The 18846-nt window shown below is 45.7% G+C and overlaps 1 protein-coding gene across 8 annotated transcripts in view; it reads left to right on the top strand.

Moving 5' to 3' along the window:
* The window catches only part of bin1b (bridging integrator 1b), a 41843-nt gene that overhangs the window by 7587 nt on the left and 15410 nt on the right, over positions 1 to 18846 (top strand). For 2 of the 8 annotated variants that reach the window (XM_065023001.1, XM_065023040.1), the window contains exons 2-14: positions 6752 to 6832; positions 7141 to 7195; positions 7516 to 7610; positions 7930 to 7965; positions 8199 to 8294; positions 9293 to 9400; positions 11791 to 11883; positions 12519 to 12604; positions 12915 to 12990; positions 13091 to 13146; positions 14219 to 14257; positions 16182 to 16230; positions 16951 to 17127. In XM_065023001.1, coding sequence (XP_064879073.1) covers positions 6752 to 6832; positions 7141 to 7195; positions 7516 to 7610; positions 7930 to 7965; positions 8199 to 8294; positions 9293 to 9400; positions 11791 to 11883; positions 12519 to 12604; positions 12915 to 12990; positions 13091 to 13146; positions 14219 to 14257; positions 16182 to 16230; positions 16951 to 17127 — 1047 coding nt within the window. The remainder of the gene's footprint in view (positions 1 to 6751; positions 6833 to 7140; positions 7196 to 7515; positions 7611 to 7929; positions 7966 to 8198; positions 8295 to 9292; positions 9401 to 11790; positions 11884 to 12518; positions 12605 to 12914; positions 12991 to 13090; positions 13147 to 14218; positions 14258 to 16181; positions 16231 to 16950; positions 17128 to 18846) is intronic. The other 6 variants (XM_065023018.1, XM_065023010.1, XM_065023022.1 and 3 more) reach the window with 6 other exon arrangements.

Below are 18846 nucleotides of genomic sequence, written 5' to 3'. Positions count from 1 at the left end.
TCCTCTGACACAATGACGAGCCAAAGAGCTCGCTCTGACGCTCTCTCAGGTCCACAACAATTTCACTCCTCTCGCTCTCTCTTTCAAATGCAAAGGGGCTTTATTGCCATGGGAAACATGTTTACATTGCCAAAGCAAGTGAAGTAAACAAAAGTGAGAAGACGCAAAACATCAACAAACTATTAGAATTGAAAAGTAGATATTGAACTCAAAGGTTTAAAAAAAGAGATTAAGTGTTATATTATCAGCTCTTTCAAAATTCATTAAAATGGCTTTATTGGCATGACATAATGTACAGTACCAGTCAGATTGTACTATTTTCTACATTTAAGATAGTGAAGACAAACTATCAAATAATGTAGTAACCAAAAAAGTGTTAAACAAATCAAAATCTATTTCCTATTTGAGATTCTTCAAAGTAGCCACCCTTTGCCTTGATGACAGCTTTACACACTCTTGGCATTCTCTCAACCAGCTTCATGAGGATGGAATGCTTTTCAGTTAATAGGTGTGCCTTGTTAAGATAATTTGTGTAATTTCTTTCCTCCTTAATTATTTTGAAAAGTTTATTCAAGTGCAGTTGCAAAAAACCATCCAGCTCTATGATAAAACATGAAACTGTCTGTCATGAGGACCACCACAGGAATGGAAGACCCAGAGTTACCTCTGCTGCAGAGGATAAGTTCATTAGAGTTACCTCTGCTGCAGAGGATGAGTTCATTAGAGTTACCTCTGCTGCAGAGGATGAGTTCATTAGTGTTACCTCTGCTGCAGAGGATGAGTTCATTAGAGTTACCTCTGCTGCAGAGGATAAGTTCATTAGAGTTACCTCTGCTGCAGAGGATGAGTTCATTAGAGTTACCTCTGCTGCAGAGGATGAGTTCATTAGAGTTACCTCTGCTGCAGAGGATGAGTTCATTAGAGTTACCTCTGCTGCAGAGGATGAGTTCATTACAGTTACCTCTGCTGCAGAGGATGAGTTCATTACAGTTACCTCTGCTGCAGAGGATGAGTTCATTAGAGTTACCTCTGCTGCAGAGGATGAGTTCATTAGAGTTACCAGCCTCAGAAATTTCAGCCCAAATAAATGCTTCACAGATTTCAAGTTAGACACATCTCAACATCAACTGTTCAGAGGAGGCTGCGTATCATAATGACATGCGTCACCAATGCAGCCATATGTCTACAGTATGATGTCATTACTGACCTAATGGACATGTGTAATCAATGTGCCCCTTGTCATCATACATCTGAAGCAGAGAATAGCTAAACTCACATCATTTGCATATTGATGAACTAGCTATATATGTTCTCAGTTTAAATTGATGCACTAGGTCATGTATATGAGGCTAACCATAAGATGTTCTACATGATGTTTCTGACATGAAATGGTTTGGTGCAAATCCAACCCTTGGATTCTAGGTACAGTACTGTCCATGGAAATAAGGAGCTGGCAATTTGAGGGGGAATTAACAATGGCAAAGGAAAATGATGTGTTGTGCGTTGTAATTCTACCTTGTTTATTTTCTGAGAATGATTTTAGACAACTGAGACCAAATCAGAAGGTCAATGGCATGGAGGAGGATTGTAGAGATGTTGATAGTGAGATAGATTTGCACAACAATGTTTGCAAGTCAAAGCCACAATGTCCTTTACCCAAAGTACCCATTCATGTCCATGTAGGCCAATGCATTTTACAGGACGTGAGTTATAATCATCAATGCCATGACACAAGTAGAATGAAAGAGCCATAACCATAATCCAATTGGTAGCATATTACAAAGGAAATGAATGCGTAAATGTGCTGCATGGTCATTCTGACGTCTGCATTGGCTGTGCACCATTTATGGCGATAGGGCCTCTGCAGAAGTAAGGGCATTTATACTTCTTGCGCTTCGCAGAGCAGTACAGAGCTGTTGTGAAAGAAATTGTCAAGGAACAAGTCAGTCAGTTTGTGTTTATACAGGACCTCCTGCCCCCACCTACCGTCAACCAATCATGTCAATGCGGAGCTCTCCAGAGGCATCCGTATTGTTACAAAATTTGAGAGGCGGATTTGACCACTGTGTGCCTCCAGAGGTGTCACACCATCTGTACGGCGCCTCCGCACCACATTTATGGCTCAAGCATAAATTGGCTCTTAGTTTATCATTTCTAATGCGTGTTACTGGTGATTTCTATCCTTTGGTAGGCAAATTTCACAATTGAATTGACTCAACACTTTCACAAATGGTGGCTTCGATCACAGTTTTGAGATATAGGTTGCTTGAGGTTCATAGCTAACAGGCAGCACAAACATTGTTGTGCAAATCTCTCTTCACCCACCATCAACACCAAGAATCTATGCAGTTGTCCTTCATACCTTATGATTTTGTCTCTGTATTCTAGGAAATCCTATAGAATTGGAAATCCAGACACCGCAACGATCTGTCTTTCCATCTTTTTGTTGGTTTGCCTGGAAATAATGACAGGCGGAACTATGTTTAATGATGGGAAGACTTTCAAGCAAACATCTGCTCCTCACCTGACTTTTCAACGACAGCGGAGGCCACGAGTAATAAGCATAAAGTAGAGCTGAACTTTATCTATCGCTCTGCTAGCAGGGTTCGCGCCGCTGACCTTCCCACAATCCCCTGTGCATTGCTCAGCGTGCTCCCATTGAAAATGAATGGGGCGGAAGTAGTGGAAACGGTACATTACTTCTGCCTCATGCACCAAGTCCTGTTACTCCTATGACCAGAGAAAGTGAAATATTCCTCTAAACCTGTTGAACAAAGTGTTGACAGTGCTGAATAACAACTTAAACAAGAACTTACTCATTAAAACTGCAGCTCTTTGCTGTTTTTGTTGAGTCTCTCGCTAGTCATGATTTTACAAGTTTAAAATCTCAGATGATCAACTTTCATGTGCGTTTGAGGCCTCGTTTTACAGTCGAGGCGCAAGGAAACTGCAGATACGGTGATCTGAGCTCTCTGATTGGCCAGTGGTAGACCTGTAGATGCACTTGATTTACTCTTTGGTCCTGCCTGCTAGGCAGAATTCTACCTTCAGACATGAAATGTTTCAAAATGGGAACACTGCCTTCCCGGTGCTACGGCTGCTGAATCAAGTGCAACTACCATTAACAGCACGAAGCAAATACAAACAATAGGACACAAGGCTTTATTGTTGTGTTTTTCAAAATGTTCCATCGGTAACCATGGTGAAATAGTTAGCCGTGGTGTGCTGTCGATTTTAGGGCCATATAACACTGCATTTTGCTTTCTACTTGTGTTTCCCAATAGGTAATGTAATTTGGTTCATTCTGATTGATTTTGTTGTTCTGGTCCTGAGACTTCACTCAGTGTGTTAGTGAACTCAGCCCCAGGATCAGCTGGATGAGGGGACTTTTTCTCTCTTCCTTTACCTTGCATATTATCCTCTTTCCTTTCACTGCCCTCTAACCTCTACATTTGTACATCCATCTCCCCAAGTCATCAGCTCTTCATTGCACTATCGCTCCCCTAGTCATCTCCCCAAGTCATCAGCTCTTCATTGCACTATCGCTCCCCTAGTCATCAGCTCTTCATTGCACTATCGCTCCCCTAGTCATCTCCCCTAGTCATCTCCCCAAGTCATCAGGTCTTCATTGCACTATCGCTCCCCTAGTCATCTCCCCAAGTCATCAGCTCTTCATTGCACTATCGCTCCCCTAGTCATCTCCCCAAGTCATCAGCTCTTCATTGCACTATCGCTCCCCTAGTCATCTCCCCTAGTCATCAGCTCTTCATTGCACTATCGCTCCCCTAGTCATTTACATTTACATTTAAGTCATTTAGCAGACGCTCTTATCCAGAGCGACTTACAAATTGGTGCATTCACCTTATGACCTCCAGTGGAACAGTAGTGCATCTAAATCTTTTCAGGGGAGGGGGTGAGAGGGATTACTTTATCCTATCCTAGGTATTCCTTAAAGAGGTGGGGTTTCAGGTGTCTCCGGAAGGTGGTGATTGACTCCGCTGTCCTGGCGTCGTGAGGGAGTTTGTTCCACCATTGGGGGGCCAGAGCAGCGAACAGTTTTGACTGGGCTGAGCGGGAACTGTACTTCCTCAGTGGTAGGGAGGCGAGCAGGCCAGAGGTGGATGAACGCAGTGCCCTTGTTTGGGTGTAGGGCCTGATCAGAGCCTGGAGGTACTGAGGTGCCGTTCCCCTCACAGCTCCGTAGGCAAGCACCATGGTCTTGTAGCGGATGCGAGCTTCAACTGGAAGCCAGTGGAGGGAGCGGAGGAGCGGGGTGACGTGAGAGAACTTGGGAAGGTTGAACACCAGACGGGCTGCGGCGTTCTGGATGAGTTGTAGGGGTTTAATGGCACAGGCAGGGAGCCCAGCCAACAGCGAGTTGCAGTAATCCAGACGGGAGATGACAAGTGCCTGGATTAGGACCTGCGCCGCAGTCATCTCCCCTAGTCATCAGCTCTTCATTGCACTATCGCTCCCCTAGTCATCAGCTCTTCATTGCACTATCGCTCCCCTAGTCATCTCCCCAAGTCATCAGCTCTTCATTGCACTATCGCTCCCCTAGTCATCTCCCCTAGTCATCAGCTCTTCATTGCACTATCGCTCCCCTAGTCATCAGCTCTTCATTGCACTATCGCTCCCCTAGTCATCTCCCCTAGTCATCTCCCCAAGTCATCAGCTCTTCATTGCACTATCGCTCCCCTAGTCATCAGCTCTTCATTGCACTATCGCTCCCCTAGTCATCTCCCTAAGTCATCAGCTCTTCATTGCCCTTAGCTCCCTTCTTTTCACTTCAATGTAATGCTTACTTTTCTATTCTTCTCCTCTTTCCCCTCTTCCTTTTAATGATGAAAGATCTTCTAAAAGCTGACGTCTGCTGTTTTTGTTTTCTATTGTTTGAATGAGTCAGAGGTTATAATATTAAAGAATACAGAAGTGAAACTTTAAGGTTTCAGTTTCTCAGAATCCTGGACATTCAATGGAAATTTTCCCTTGAATGCTTTTTAGTGAAGGTCTGTGCTCAGTCTGGGTTTGGGAAACTGAACCTGAACAGAAGACACACTGCAGGCCTTAATGCTGAAATCGGTTTTGTTTTTCAAATCTGTTTTGGAATATTGACTGTCCAAACAGCAAGTGACCAAATCAAATGTGTGTGTGTTCAGACAGCAGTCATTTGTTGACATGGCTATGCTAGTTGTCATAGTAACGATGGGTGTGTGAACAGTGGTGTCGGCTGATTGGTGGTGATGCTCGTGCTTCCTATCACTCAGAAGTTATGTAACAAGCGAAGGTGACAACAATGGCTGCCATAGACGTTTCCCAGTTGCTGTGAATGTTCAAATTCATAGAGGAAGAACACTTTTAGAACCTCAAAGGATAAGATGGTCAAACTTTCAAAACAAGTGCTTTTTAGCTAGCCACAGCAGTCAGCTAGCTAGCCACAGCAGTCAGCCAGCTAGCCACAGCAGGCAGCCAGCTAGCCACAGCAGGCAGCCAGCTAGGTAGGTAGCTGTTTATCTTTCTCGCACATTAATTTGTTTGTAAACCGTTAACAAGCTAGTTCGCTACCATGTCATGTTCTTGTCAAACTGTCAACAGAGTAGCTAGTAAGCAACAAGAAATGCCAAATAAATCTGTGAGGGAAAATAAATCTGATTTGACCGTTCAAGAAAAGTCTTATGGCCTACGAAGGTGGCTTGACGTTTCAGATTCCATGTGGCTTTTGGCTGTTCAGACTGGAGGAAAAATAACAGATTCAAATCTGAAATGCAAAAAAAATGGATTTGAGTAACTTCAACCTGCCAATGTGAACAAGGCTACACTATCCCCCTCCACAAATGAATTATTTTCCTGTGAGATGACAAATGACATTGCACAAGCCCTGTTTTGAAACTGAAATGTGCTTTATCAGGGTAGTATACAATATTTAGTGTCGTTTAGAAAATTCCACCAGAGAGTCAGAGTTGAACAGCTTAACGCTTCAAAGTTCTCCATGTTGAACTAGGAGATGGACACGCAGAGCCTTTCGTGTGCTTGTCAGCTGGTCTCTGCCAGAGACTGAGGAGACACATGGCTTTGACAGCCTGCCTAAAAATAGACAAGTGTATTACCAGTTATATATCGTTCCTCCAAATCAATTGGAAAGATATCATTCATTTTTGTAGGTCGGTAGATTATATAGTTTTACCTTTATTTAAACAGGGCTTTGCCATTAAGACTAGGGTCTCTTTAAGTAAAGTATTACTGTGTGTGATTTTTGACTGTGCTCTCCCAGGTCCTGCAGTAGCCCTGTAGTGCTCATGTATTCACCCAGGGTTGTTTGTCTTTCTGTCAGGTCCTTCAGAAGCCCTGTAGTGCTCATGTATTCACCCAGGGTTGTTTGTCTTTCTGTCAGGTCCTTCAGAAGCCCTGTAGTGCTCATGTATTCACCACCCAGGGTTGTGTCTTTGTCAGGTCCTTCAGAAGCCCTGTAGTGCTCATGTATTCACCACCCAGGGTTGTTTGTCTTTCTGTCAGGTCCTGCAGAAGCCCTGTAGTGCTCATGTATTCACCCAGGGTTGTTTGTCTTTCTGTCAGGTCCTTCAGAAGCCCTGTAGTGCTCATGTATTCACCCAGGGTTGTTTGTCTTTCTGTCAGGTCCTTCAGAAGCCCTGTAGTGCTCATGTATTCACCCAGGGTTTTGTCTTTCTGTCAGGTCCTGCAGTAGCCCTGTAGTGCTCATGTATTCACCCAGGGTTGTTTGTCTTTCTGTCAGGTCCTTCAGAAGCTGGGTAAAGCTGATGAGACCAGGGACACAGCGTTCGAGGAGGGTGTGGCTAACTTCAACAAGCAGATGGTGAGAGTCCCGACTCTTCCAACTCTTTCTCCTCCCTCTCTCATTGAGATGGTGAACCCACTGTTGTGGCCCAATGTTCCCTCCCCTCCCAGCCTACACACACACACACAAACGGATCCATAACTGTCCTGAACCGTACTGGGCTGGTTAAGATAGTCTTTTCACAATATCCTTTCCAGTATGGTTCCAGCATCTATGTTGTTTGTGTAACCAGGGCAGCACAGTACAGCTTGGCTCAGTTTGGTTCAGTGATGTGAAAATGGCATCATGCTCACAATCCCAGTCCAACCCATTGTTGTATTTTCCAGGCCGAGGGCACCAAACTGCAGAAAGACTTGAGGGCCTACCTGGCAGCAGTTAAAAGTAAGAAGCATGTCTGTCTGAGTGTGTTTGTACACTACACGTGTCTGTGAGTGTGTTTGTACACTACACGTGTCTGTGAGTGTGTTTGTACACTACACGTGTGTGTTTGTACACTACACGTGTGTGTGCAAGTATCCTGTAACTTATTATTAGGTTTTACAGTAATATCTGTCAGTTTCTATCTTGTCTATTTTGGAGTGACACAGTTGTAGTGTTCACACACATTAATACATTCAGACCTCTTCCTGTCATGGGCCCAGTTTCATTTCAGTTTTTGGCCTGTCTGTCTGTCTGTCTGTCTCTGTCTCTGTGATCCTCAGCCATGCATGATGCGTCCAAGCGTCTGCAGGACTGTCTGGCGGATATGTACGAGCCAGAGTGGTTTGGCAAGGAGGAGGTGGATACCATCGCAGAGGTGAGAGAGACTAGCACAGTTGGTGTGTGTGATCTATGGGAATTCAGGATGAAAGACTACCTGTTCCTCTGTGAAAGAGGTGTACAAAACTTCAGAGGTTGAATTAAATGTATAATTGAAAATGAAGAAATGAACATGAGAACTTCAGATCAATTATATTGGTTGTTTGAGTAAAAATAGAATAGAAAAGGGAACCAGTGTCTAGTTTCCTCCCTCCATTTCATCACTGTCACATTCACTTCTTCTCAATGCAACACATACTCCTCTCTCTCTCACTGCATGTCTCTTTCCCTCCATCTCTCCATCCTTCCATCTGTAGGAGATGATAGAGAAGGAGATGGACTATTGCATGGAGGTAAAGGACAGCGAGCTCAGTAGCTCATTCATGACTGTGTAGACTGGTGATGAATGAGGACTAGTGGGAATAGCTGTGGCCTACACTAGATCTATAGCTAGAAGACATGGCACTAGTTTCAGACTAGCTCTGAACTGCACTGTTAGTGGAGCTGTTATTGGGGTGGGGGTGGGTGTATGCGTGAGTGTTTGCATTTGTGAGTGTGTTGTTTGACTCTGCTGTGTGTATTGTAGGAGACAGACATCCTGTGGTCAGATTACCATGACAAGCTTGTGGACAATTCCATGATCGCCATGGATACCTATCTGGCCCAGTTCCCTGACATTAAGGTGTGTGTCACTGCAGTCAGGTGTGAGGGTGTGTGTTTGGACATTTTGTGAAAAATGAAACTCCATAATAAATAAATATAAACGTTTTTATAACATTTTGATATATTTTTCACAACATTAACAAATGGTACCAGTATGTGTACTCTGTTCTGAGGGCCCTAACATAACATATTACACATACTGGTACCGAGGGCTCTACCAGAACAGACTACACATACTGGTACCGAGGGCTCTAACAGAACAGACTACACATACTGGTACCGAGGGCTCTAATAGAACAGACTACGCATATTGGTACCGAGGGCTCTAACAGAACAGACTACGCATATTGGTACCGAGGGCTCTAACAGAACAGACTACGCATATTGGTACCGAGGGCTCTAACAGAACAGACTACGCATATTGGTACCGAGGGCTCTAACAGAACAGACTACGCATATTGGTACCGAGGGCTCTAACAGAACAGACTACGCATATTGGTACCGAGGGCTCTAACAGAACAGACTACGCATATTGGTACCGAGGGCTCTAACAGAACAGACTACGCATATTGGTACAGAGGGCTCTAACAGAACAGACTACGCATATTGGTACCGAGGGCTCTAACAGAACAGACTACGCATATTGGTACCGAGGGCTCTAACAGAACAGACTACGCATACTGGTACCGAGGGCTCTATACAATCCATATGGTGGAAGTTGAGAGTTACAGCGTGATTAAAATGTAATGGTAATGTTCCTCTGTTTGTGGAGACTCTGCATTCACCGTAAACACTGCATATGTCTGCTTAATAGGAAATCACCTTTACATTCCTGGTGCGCATCTTTAACGTTTCAGCGATCCTGGTTTTAAATGGAGCCCTGAAACAGCTCAGCTCCCAGACCAGTTAGGGGATACATCAATACATACATTTGATTGATTGATTGGTTCTCAAGAAGCTGCAGCCTTCTATCTATCAGTGACTCTGTGGGTATGTTTGTCTGGTGTCTCTGACCAGGCACGCATCGCTAAGCGGGACAGGAAGATGACCGACTACGACAGTGCGAGGCATCACTTTGGCTCCCTACAGAAGGGCAAGAAGCAGGACCAGGCCAAGATCGCCAAGGTAAGATGGCCGCCCGCTGCAACGTTTCCTGGGTTCCTGACGGTATCACACTGCTGAGCCAAACCAAGCTGAACCAGCTGTACTGGGATGGCCTGGTTTTGCATCCGCCATCGTTTAAAATAGCAAATAATATATGCCATTTATTAGACTCTTTTTATCCAAAGCAACTTAGTCATGGATGCCTACATGTTACGTACGGTTGGTCCCGGGAATCAAACTCACTATCCTGGCGTTGCAAGCACCATGCTCTACCAACTACAGAGGACCAGCGTTTCTGCAACCTTCTTGGAAGGAACAGAACAATGTAAAGAGAAAATATCCAGGCCAGTTCAGGTCGGCTCTATAATGTGACTCAGTCATGACTCTATAAAGGCCTTAACAAAGCTAATGCAAATACCCACATTATGATGTCTGATGTCAGTAAGCAACATTCTGCATTGTAATTTTGGCGAGGCGTGTTTTGCTATGCTTGGCACATGCTGCCATGGGCTTAGGCTATACCAGTTGAAATAAGCAACCAATCAACCTACTGGGGGAAAAAAGTCTCATTAACCTGTTTTTCATGTGTGTGTGTTTGATTGGGTGTTAATGTACAATATGGAAATACTCTTGCCCTATTTCAAAACTCTCTCAAACCTGCCTGTCTGAATTGCTAACCTGCCTGTCTGAATGCTAACCTGCCTGTCTGAATGCTAACCTGCCTGTCTGAATGCTAACCTGCCTGTCTGAATGCTAACCTGCCTGTCTGAATGCTAACCTGCTCAAAAAAATAAAGGGATCACTTATACACAATGTAACTCCAAGTCAATCACACTTCTGTGAAATCAAACTGTCCACTTAGGAAGCAACACTGATTCACAAGAAATTTCACATGCTGTTGTGCAAATGGAATAGACAACAGGTGGAAATTATCGGCATTTAGCAAGACACCCCCAATAAAGGAGTGGTTCTGCAGGTGGGACCACAGACCACTTCTCAGTTCCTATGCTTCCTGGCTGATGTTTTGGTCACTTTTGAATGCTGGCGGTGCTTTCACTCTAGTGGTAGCATGAGACTGAGTCTACAACCCACACAACTGGCTCAGGTAGTGCAGCTCATCCAGGATGGCACATCAATGCGAGATGTGGCAAGAAGGTTTGCTGTGTCTGTCAGCGTAGTGTCCAGAGCATGGAGGCGCTACCAGGAGACAGGCTAGTACATCAGGAGACGTGGAGGAGGCCGTAGGAGGGCAACAACCCAGCAGCCAAAGGACCTCCAGCAGGCCACAAATGTGCATGTGTCTGCTCAAACGGTCAGAAACAGACTCTATGAGGGTGGTATGAGGGCCCGACGTCCACAGGTGGGGGTTGTGCTTACAGCCCAACACCGTGCAGGACGTTTGACATTTGCCAGAGAACACCAAGATTGGCAAATTCGCCACTAGCGCCCTGTGCTCAGACCCCTTCTAATGCAAGACAACAGATGAAAGCAGGTTCACCACTGAGCACATGTGACAGTCTGGAGATGTCATTCCGTGGAGAACGCTCTCATCCTTTCTGCTGCCTGCAACATCCTCCAGCATGACCGGTTTGGCGGTGGGTCAGTCATGGTGTGGGGTGGCATTTCTTTTGGGGGCCGCACAGCCCTCCATGTGCTCGTGTGGATGACGGATCACCACCAGAGGTAGCCTGACTGCCATTAGGTCCACTCCTCCCAGAGCGCGAGATGAGATCCTCAGACCCCTTGTGAGACCATATGCTGGTGCGGTTGGCCCTGGGTTCCTCCTAATGCAAGACAATGCTAGACCTCATGTGGCTGGAGTGTGTCAGCAGTTCCTTCAAGAGGAAGGCATTGATGCTATGGACTGGCCTGCCCGTTCCCCAGACCTGAATCCAATTGAGCACATCTGGGACATCATGTCTCGCTCCATCCACCAACGCTACGTTCCACCACAGACTGTCCAGGAGTTGGCGGATGCTTTAGTCAAGGTCTGGGAGGAGATCCCTCAGGAGACCATCCGCCACCTCATCAGGAGCATGCCCAGGTGTTGTAGGGAGGTCATACAGGCACGTGGAGGCCACACACACTACTGAGCCTCATTTTGACTTGTTTTAAGGACATTACATCAAAGTTGGATCAGCCTGTAGTGTGGTTTTCCACTTTAATTTTGAGTGTGACTCCAAATCCAGACCTCCATGGGTTGATAAATTTGATTTCCATTGATCATTTTTGTGTGATTCTGTTGTCCACACATTCAACTATGTAAAGAAAAAAGTATTTAATAAGAATATTTCATTCATTCAGATCTAGGATGTGTTATTTTAGTGTTCCCTTTATTTTTTTGAGCAGTGTATTTGTCTTGCTTCTCTCTCGCTCTTTCTCTCTGTCTGTCCGTCCGTCTGCATGGCTAGCCGATGTCTCTTGTGGAGAAGGCTGCCCCAGGTTGGGCCCAGGGGATTCTGTCTGCTCATCAAATAGCCCAAACTAACCTGACCAGAAACCAGGTGACTGATGTCTAACTAACTCACCCTCTCACCTCTCACCCCTGACCCCTCTCACCCCTCTCACCCCTGACCCCTCTCACCCCTCACCCCTCTCACCCCTCACCCTGACCCCCCCGCCATCCCTTCAACACTCACTTGTCATTCACCCATTCTGAGTTCTAATTCTATATTCTATGCCACCATGCCCTAACATTCTGTCTGCATTCCATGTCCTTCTTTAGTTTGATTGTAGATAATGCACTTTCTTTTGAGTAACATATACTAACAAACATGGTACTGTAGAATTGTTTAACCTCTGTGGATGTGTCATGGTGTCTGGCCAGGCATATACTAACATTGTTTAACCTCTGTGGATGTGTCATGGTGTCTGGCCAGGCATATACTAACATTGTTTAACCTCTGTGGATGTGTCATGGTGTCTGGCCAGGCATATACTAACATTGTTTAACCTCTGTGGATGTGTCATGGTGTCTGGCCAGGCATATACTAGCATTGTTTAACCTCTGTGGATGTGTCATGGTGTCTGGCCAGGCATATACTAACATTGTTTAACCTCTGTGGATGTCTCATGGTGTCTGTCCAGGCGTATACTAACATTGTTTAACCTCTGTGGGTGTGTCATGGTGTCTGTACAGGCAGAGGAGGAGTTAGGGAGAGCTCAGAAAGTATTTGAGGAGATCAACGTAGATCTGCAGGATGAGCTTCCACAGCTGTGGAACAGGTGAGACTTCTCCACCCTCTCACTGATGCTACCAGGCTGATAGTCTCCTTCCCTCTGTCTTTCTGAAGAGCCACCCATTTACAACCAATGTTATCACGTTGTCTCTTCCACATGTCATCACAGACAGACAGTCAGACACACACACACACACACACACAGAGTGTTGCCAGCCACCATGTTAACACGTTCTCTCTCTCCTCTCTTCTCTAGTCGTGTTGGCTTCTATGTTAACACATTCTCTCTCTCCTCTCTACTCTCTAGTCGTGTTGGCTTCTATGTTAACACATTCTCTCTCTCCTCTCTTCTCTAGTCGTGTTGGCTTCTATGTTAACACATTCCAGAGTATGGCTGGATATCAGCAGAGGTTCCACAAAGACATGGGAAAGGTGAGAGGGAGAGCTGGGTGCCCACCGTCAGTACATGGGACTGATTGATAATACATGTCTAGACTGATTAATTGACTTCCTCCAATCTTTCTGTTTGCAGCTGAACCAGGACCTGAATGATGTCATGACCAAACTGGATGAGCAGAGGCTGGCCAAGTGAGTGAGACTTGACATAATACCAATGTGTTGCGAATACCAGTGGACTATTGTACATAGGTACGCCATAGATGAACACTATCATATCTACTTTTCCCCACTGTTATATGTACCTGTACCATCTACCTCTGTCTGGTGCACCTTTTAGGAACTTTATGGTAATTGTAGAGAAATGAGGTCCAATGCAATGCATACACAGTGTTGGGGAGTAACGGATTACATGACGACACAGCGAATGTGTTTGATGGATTATGGGGAAAGAGCAGGAATAGGTTTTTGTAGGCTACAGTCCAAGTTATGTCTTCCAATGGAGTGACTGCTGTCGGCATCCTAAGATGATCCAACTTGAATAAACACTTGCGAGGTCAGGATGACAGTAGTGGTGTAGTGTAATTTGATACGGATATCACTTATTATTGATCAAAGCATGTCATTCCATGAGCGCAGCATTTATTTTTCAACTCGAATCAATGAGCCCAATCAGTCCTCCATGACAACAGAGTAGGGTTGGCTAATAAGTCCTTAGTTTTGGTGCTCAGATAAAACAATTAGGCTAATCTATACTTCCATATTTCCAAGTCCTATTCTTTCCGATCAAGAGGTATAACATGTATTGGAATGACTGGAATTCTGATTTGGTTCATGATGTAAGGATATAATTCAATCTTATTATTATGTGTAGTAGAAAGCAATGGGTTAGAAGAAGCCTACATAACCAACCCATAAAGTAAAATGTAACATCCATATATTGCCAGCTATGTAAACTTTTAACATTGATTTATCCTGCAATAGATGTCGTTCAATTGGCAACATATATTTTTGTCTTCTTCTAATGCCTCTTAAGGGGAAATTGATCTAAAAGTAACGGAATGTAATCAGATGACGTTACTGCGTTTGGGTAATCCAAAAGTTCTGTTACTGATTACACTTTTGGACAGGTAACTAGTAACTGTAACAGATTACATTTAGAAAGTAACCTACCCAACCCTGTGCTTACACATTCTAGTGAGGAAGTGAAATGACTGGCTGAATATAGAATACTGTAGAGTAAATTACACCCCCCCCCCTACAGAAAGGCAGGTAAAGACTGGAAGCCTGGACCCAAGAAGAGGTAATGGACCTGACTGGGAGTGACCAGTATGACAGTTTATATGTGCCTGTGTGTGTCCTTCTGCATGGTGCAGTTAGATACTGACTGAGAATAAAGGACTTGTTGGAAACTACAACTCCCTACTACATCACACAGTTCGGCATGATCTGGTTTATAAAGAGCTTGTTGGAAACTACAACTCCCTACTACATCACACAGTGTGGCAGCACTATGTGCGCAATGAACTCACAGAAAAAAAGAAAGAAATGGAATTCAAATAATTGAACTGAAGTTGGTGAATTATTTATTTAAAAACCAATAAATAACCGTCATTTTGGTTAATTGCACAGCACTAGTCTCTCTGCATGGTGCAGTTCCATACTGAGTGAGAATAAAGGATTGGAGGACTCAAAACAGGATGTATACAGACCTTTAGTTGTCTGAGTGAACCGTCATCTGTGCATGGAGTTCTGCTGTGTGCTTGGACATTCATGGGTGTTCCTGTAGTTCTCAGTCTGAGAGTCTGTGTGTTTCAGGTCAGGCACTCCTGCATGACCGCAGCATGACGTTTGAGGAAGCCTTGTGTTGTGAGTTGGTGTCTCATGCCGCAGCAACGTCCCCAAATAGTTTTTGCTCTGAGCTGTTTATTTGTGAAGTACTACGCACAGTATTGTTATATATTATTAATAAAGAATGGTTTGTTTGGCATATGCTCATTCTCCCTGCTAAAATGGGCCTGTACATACAGATCATTAAATATACTTCTCAGCCCCTTGCTCCCATCTTGCGGTCTTGGTGGATGGTGCAGACTGTTGACTACACAGTAGGGCACACTGTAACAAAATGTTTTGCGACAAAAATAACGAATGTCTGTGTTCTTATCAGAAAAGTATCAGAAAACGCATTTTACTCCGTTTCAAAATGTTTTCTCTTACGCACACCAGTTGACCCTGTTCTGCTTTCCCATGGTGATACAGGGGGACAGTCTGTGCTAAAAAAACTAATCGTCGCGGCCGCCACCAGATAGTCAGACCTTCACCACTGTGGATGACTGAAACTGATACGCTGCTACATCTTTGCCCGTTGTACTATCATCTTAGTGAATCGCCCGCACGTTGCTCCAACACAACTGAGGTCATTGTCCCCCCTCTCGTTCTCTCTCCTCCTGTCCCCCCTCTCGTTCTCTCTCCTCCTGTCCCCCCTCTCGTTCTCTCTCCTCCTCTGCCCTCTCTCGTTCTCTCTCCTCCTCTGCCCTCTCTCCTCCTCTGCCCTCTCTCGTTCTCTCTCTCGTCTGCCCCCTCTCTCGTTCTCACTCTCTCGTCTGCCCCCTCTCGTTCTCTCTCCTCCTCTGCCCCCTCTCGTTCTCTCTCTCCTCCTCTGCCCCCTCTCGTTCTCTCTCTCCTCCTCTGCCCCCTCTGCCCTCTCTCCTCCTCTGCCCTCTCTCGTTCTCTCCTCCTCCTCTGCCCCTCTCTCGTTCTCTCTCCTCCTCTGCCCTCTCTCGTTCTCTCTCCTCCTCTGCCCTCTCTCGTTCTCTCTCCTCCTCTGCCCTCTCTCGTTCTCACTCTCTCGTCTGCCCCCTCTCTCGTTCTCTCTCTCTCGTCTGCCCCCTCTCTCGTTCTCTCTCTCGCGTCTGCCCCCCCCTCGTTCTCTCTCTCGCGTCTGCCCCCTCTCTCGTTCTCTCTCTCGCGTCTGCCCCCTCTCTCGTTCTCTCTCTCGCGTCTGCCCCCTCTCTCGTTCTCTCTCTCGCGTCTGCCCCCTCTCTCGTTCTCTCTCTCGCGTCTGCCCCCTCTCTCGTTCTCTCCTCCTCTACCCTCTTTATTTCCTACTTTCTCCTTCCTAGAAAAATAAATACAGTAAAATGTTCTCTCTCTACTGAACACAACCAGGACATCTTCATCATGGCATGACATGGAAGTCAGTCAGTAATTTTCTCTTTCTTTCCCAGTGAGGCAGCCGCCGTCAACCACAGCGTTACCCCAGACGCTGCACCCAAGGTAAGGTTCCCTCATACAGGGGCTGTAACGTGTCTGACTGTCTCTGTGTTTGTCTTGAATGACTGGGATTTGTGTGTTGATGAACGAGTGTCATTTTCAGAAGCGTGGGTCAGAAATGTGAGTGTGTGTGTGTGTGGGGGAAATCTTGAGTTTAAGGTCTGGAGTATTTTTAAGGTGTTGAATTCAAGAGGGTGGAAAAAGGAGTGGACGGTACAATTGAGCACACACACAGTCGCTAACATTCTCCTCAGGAAAACTCCCAAAGCGAGAGATGAAACTAACCCAGAGCATGTTGAATGGAGTTTCTCTCCATTGGTTTGATAGACATGTGCTCTTCTAACATAGAAGGAAGCCTCATAGACACCACTTACAGACTAGGGCTGGATCCAATCCATGGCGCGTTGTAGAGCAGCGCATTGCACTTCATTTCTAAAGGTAATTTACGCTTGAGCCAACATGGAGGGTGAGCCAACATGGAGGGTGAGCCAACATGCGTAGCGTTTACAGTAAACACAATCTCCAGGAATGTCAGGGAAATTGCCTTGAAAAGGCACATTGTCGTCTGTCCAGAGCGCTGCTCCATGACACGCCTTGGATTGGATACCAGCCCAGGTAACAGTAACCTACTATTACTAGTGTGCCGGTGTGTTTTACTAACCTGTGTGCTGTGTCTCCCTCACTACTGTTGCATGTCTGTACATACTTCCGTGGACCCTCCAGACGAGGCCGGCGCCCCCTGGACCCGCCCCTGTACGCCCGCCCCCCAGCCCCAGACCCTCGTTGACTCCAGCTCCAGACACGCAACAACAGGACATAATCTCGTTCGATGGTGAAGCCCTGGTTCCCGACGCTAACGCAACCGCACCATCACAGGCAACCACCCCGTCACAGCCGCAGGTCAGATGATGTCATAATGTCCCCTCAGGCTTCCATCAACATCATACCCTCAGTGTCAACTCAGACGGCTCATAGGTTCTAGCCTAGGGATGGTCTGGTCTCCCACCTCCTCTACCCCCTTGTTTTCCTAGGGATGGTCTGGTCTCCCACCTCCTCTACCCCCTTGTTTTCCTAGGGATGGTCTGGTCTCCCACCTCCTCTACCCCCTTGTTTTCCTAGGGATGGTCTGGTCTCCCACCTCCTCTACCCCCTTGTTTTCCTAGGGATGGTCTGGTCTCCCACCTCGTCTACCCCCTTGTTTTCCTAGGGATGGTCTGGTCTCCCACCTCCTCTACCCCCTTGTTTTCCTAGGGATGGTCTGGTCTCCCACCTCCTCTACCCCCTTGTTTTCCTAGGGATGGTCTGGTCTCCCACCTCGTCTACCCCCATGTTTTCGACTTGCCCCTTTCTGATGATCTCACCTCCTTTCATTCTCTGGTCAGTCCCTCACCCTCCTCATCCATCCTCTCCTCACCCTCTTTATCCATCCTCCACCTACTTGTTCACCTGCCTATCCATATCTCTGCAACTATTACAACTGGTAACACCACACCAGTCATCTCCAGGGCCTTCCCAGTAATCCCAGTGCTTATCTTCCGTGTGTGTGTGTGTTAGGCCCCAGCAGGGGTTATTAGCCTGCTCCATATGGACCTGGATGTACTATTGCAGGCCGCCACTTCTCTGGCACCCAAAGTTGGTGTGTCTCCCCATTGGTCAGGCAGCAAGGTCACCAGGTTCAGGGGTCAGTCAGACACAGGCTTGTGGTCCTGGTGGTTTGAACTTCCCCTCATTCAGTGCACAGTCTTTGCATGCTATGCATGGATTCACTCAATGCACGCAAGGGACGAATTGACAGCTTTCCTCACATGGCAGTAAGACTGACAGATGGGGACAGACACACTGACAGACTGGGGACAGACAGTGTGTCTCTTCAGTCCAACCACCGAGATGGAATACTCTCCATTATTGCAGCATTACCAACAGTCAGGCCACTGAACTTATTCATCAACATTTGTTCCAGTTGAACCAAAGGCAGATTGATGCTCTATTAGATGCTATCATATTATACACAAAACCCTGAGAGGATAATAAGACACATGTACACAGTTCACAAATGGAGAGTGGTTAATATGGCATACGAACACAAGAGTTCACACTTAAACAGATGAACTTACTGGCTAGTTTCATTTATTTACCCAAGAGAGCATATAGCGAGCTTCATCTATACGCTTTTATGTTTTTCTGTCGTGGGTAATGTGCCTATATCATATACGTGGTCTATTGGATAACAGCACAATCATTTGGGTGTTTTTGGACTTGGGCTCATTAAATGTGGTTCATGTAGGGCTCATTAAATGTATTTAATATATGTCTCATCACGCTCAGGTAGCATCAGGTCTGAATTTTCATGCTGATCAAAGCTCTAATCAAATCCAGATATTTATATGCTTTATGATGCTTTTGAATGTCACTTCCGGTTTCCTGGCGGGAAATACCCCAGAGAAAACAACGTATTTATTTATTTACCTTTATTTTACTAGGCAAGTCAGTTAAGAACAAATTCTTATTTTCAATGACTGCCCAGGAATAGTGGGTTAACTGCCTGTTCAGGGGCAGAACGACAGATTTGTACCTTGTCAGCTCGGGGATTTGAACTTGCAACTTAATAACGGGTTACCC

This window comes from Oncorhynchus nerka, linkage group LG2, assembly GCF_034236695.1.
Source record: "Oncorhynchus nerka isolate Pitt River linkage group LG2, Oner_Uvic_2.0, whole genome shotgun sequence".
In the NCBI taxonomy this organism is placed as follows: Eukaryota; Metazoa; Chordata; class Actinopteri; order Salmoniformes; family Salmonidae; genus Oncorhynchus; species Oncorhynchus nerka.
This window is presented reverse-complemented; position numbering and strand designations above follow the sequence as displayed.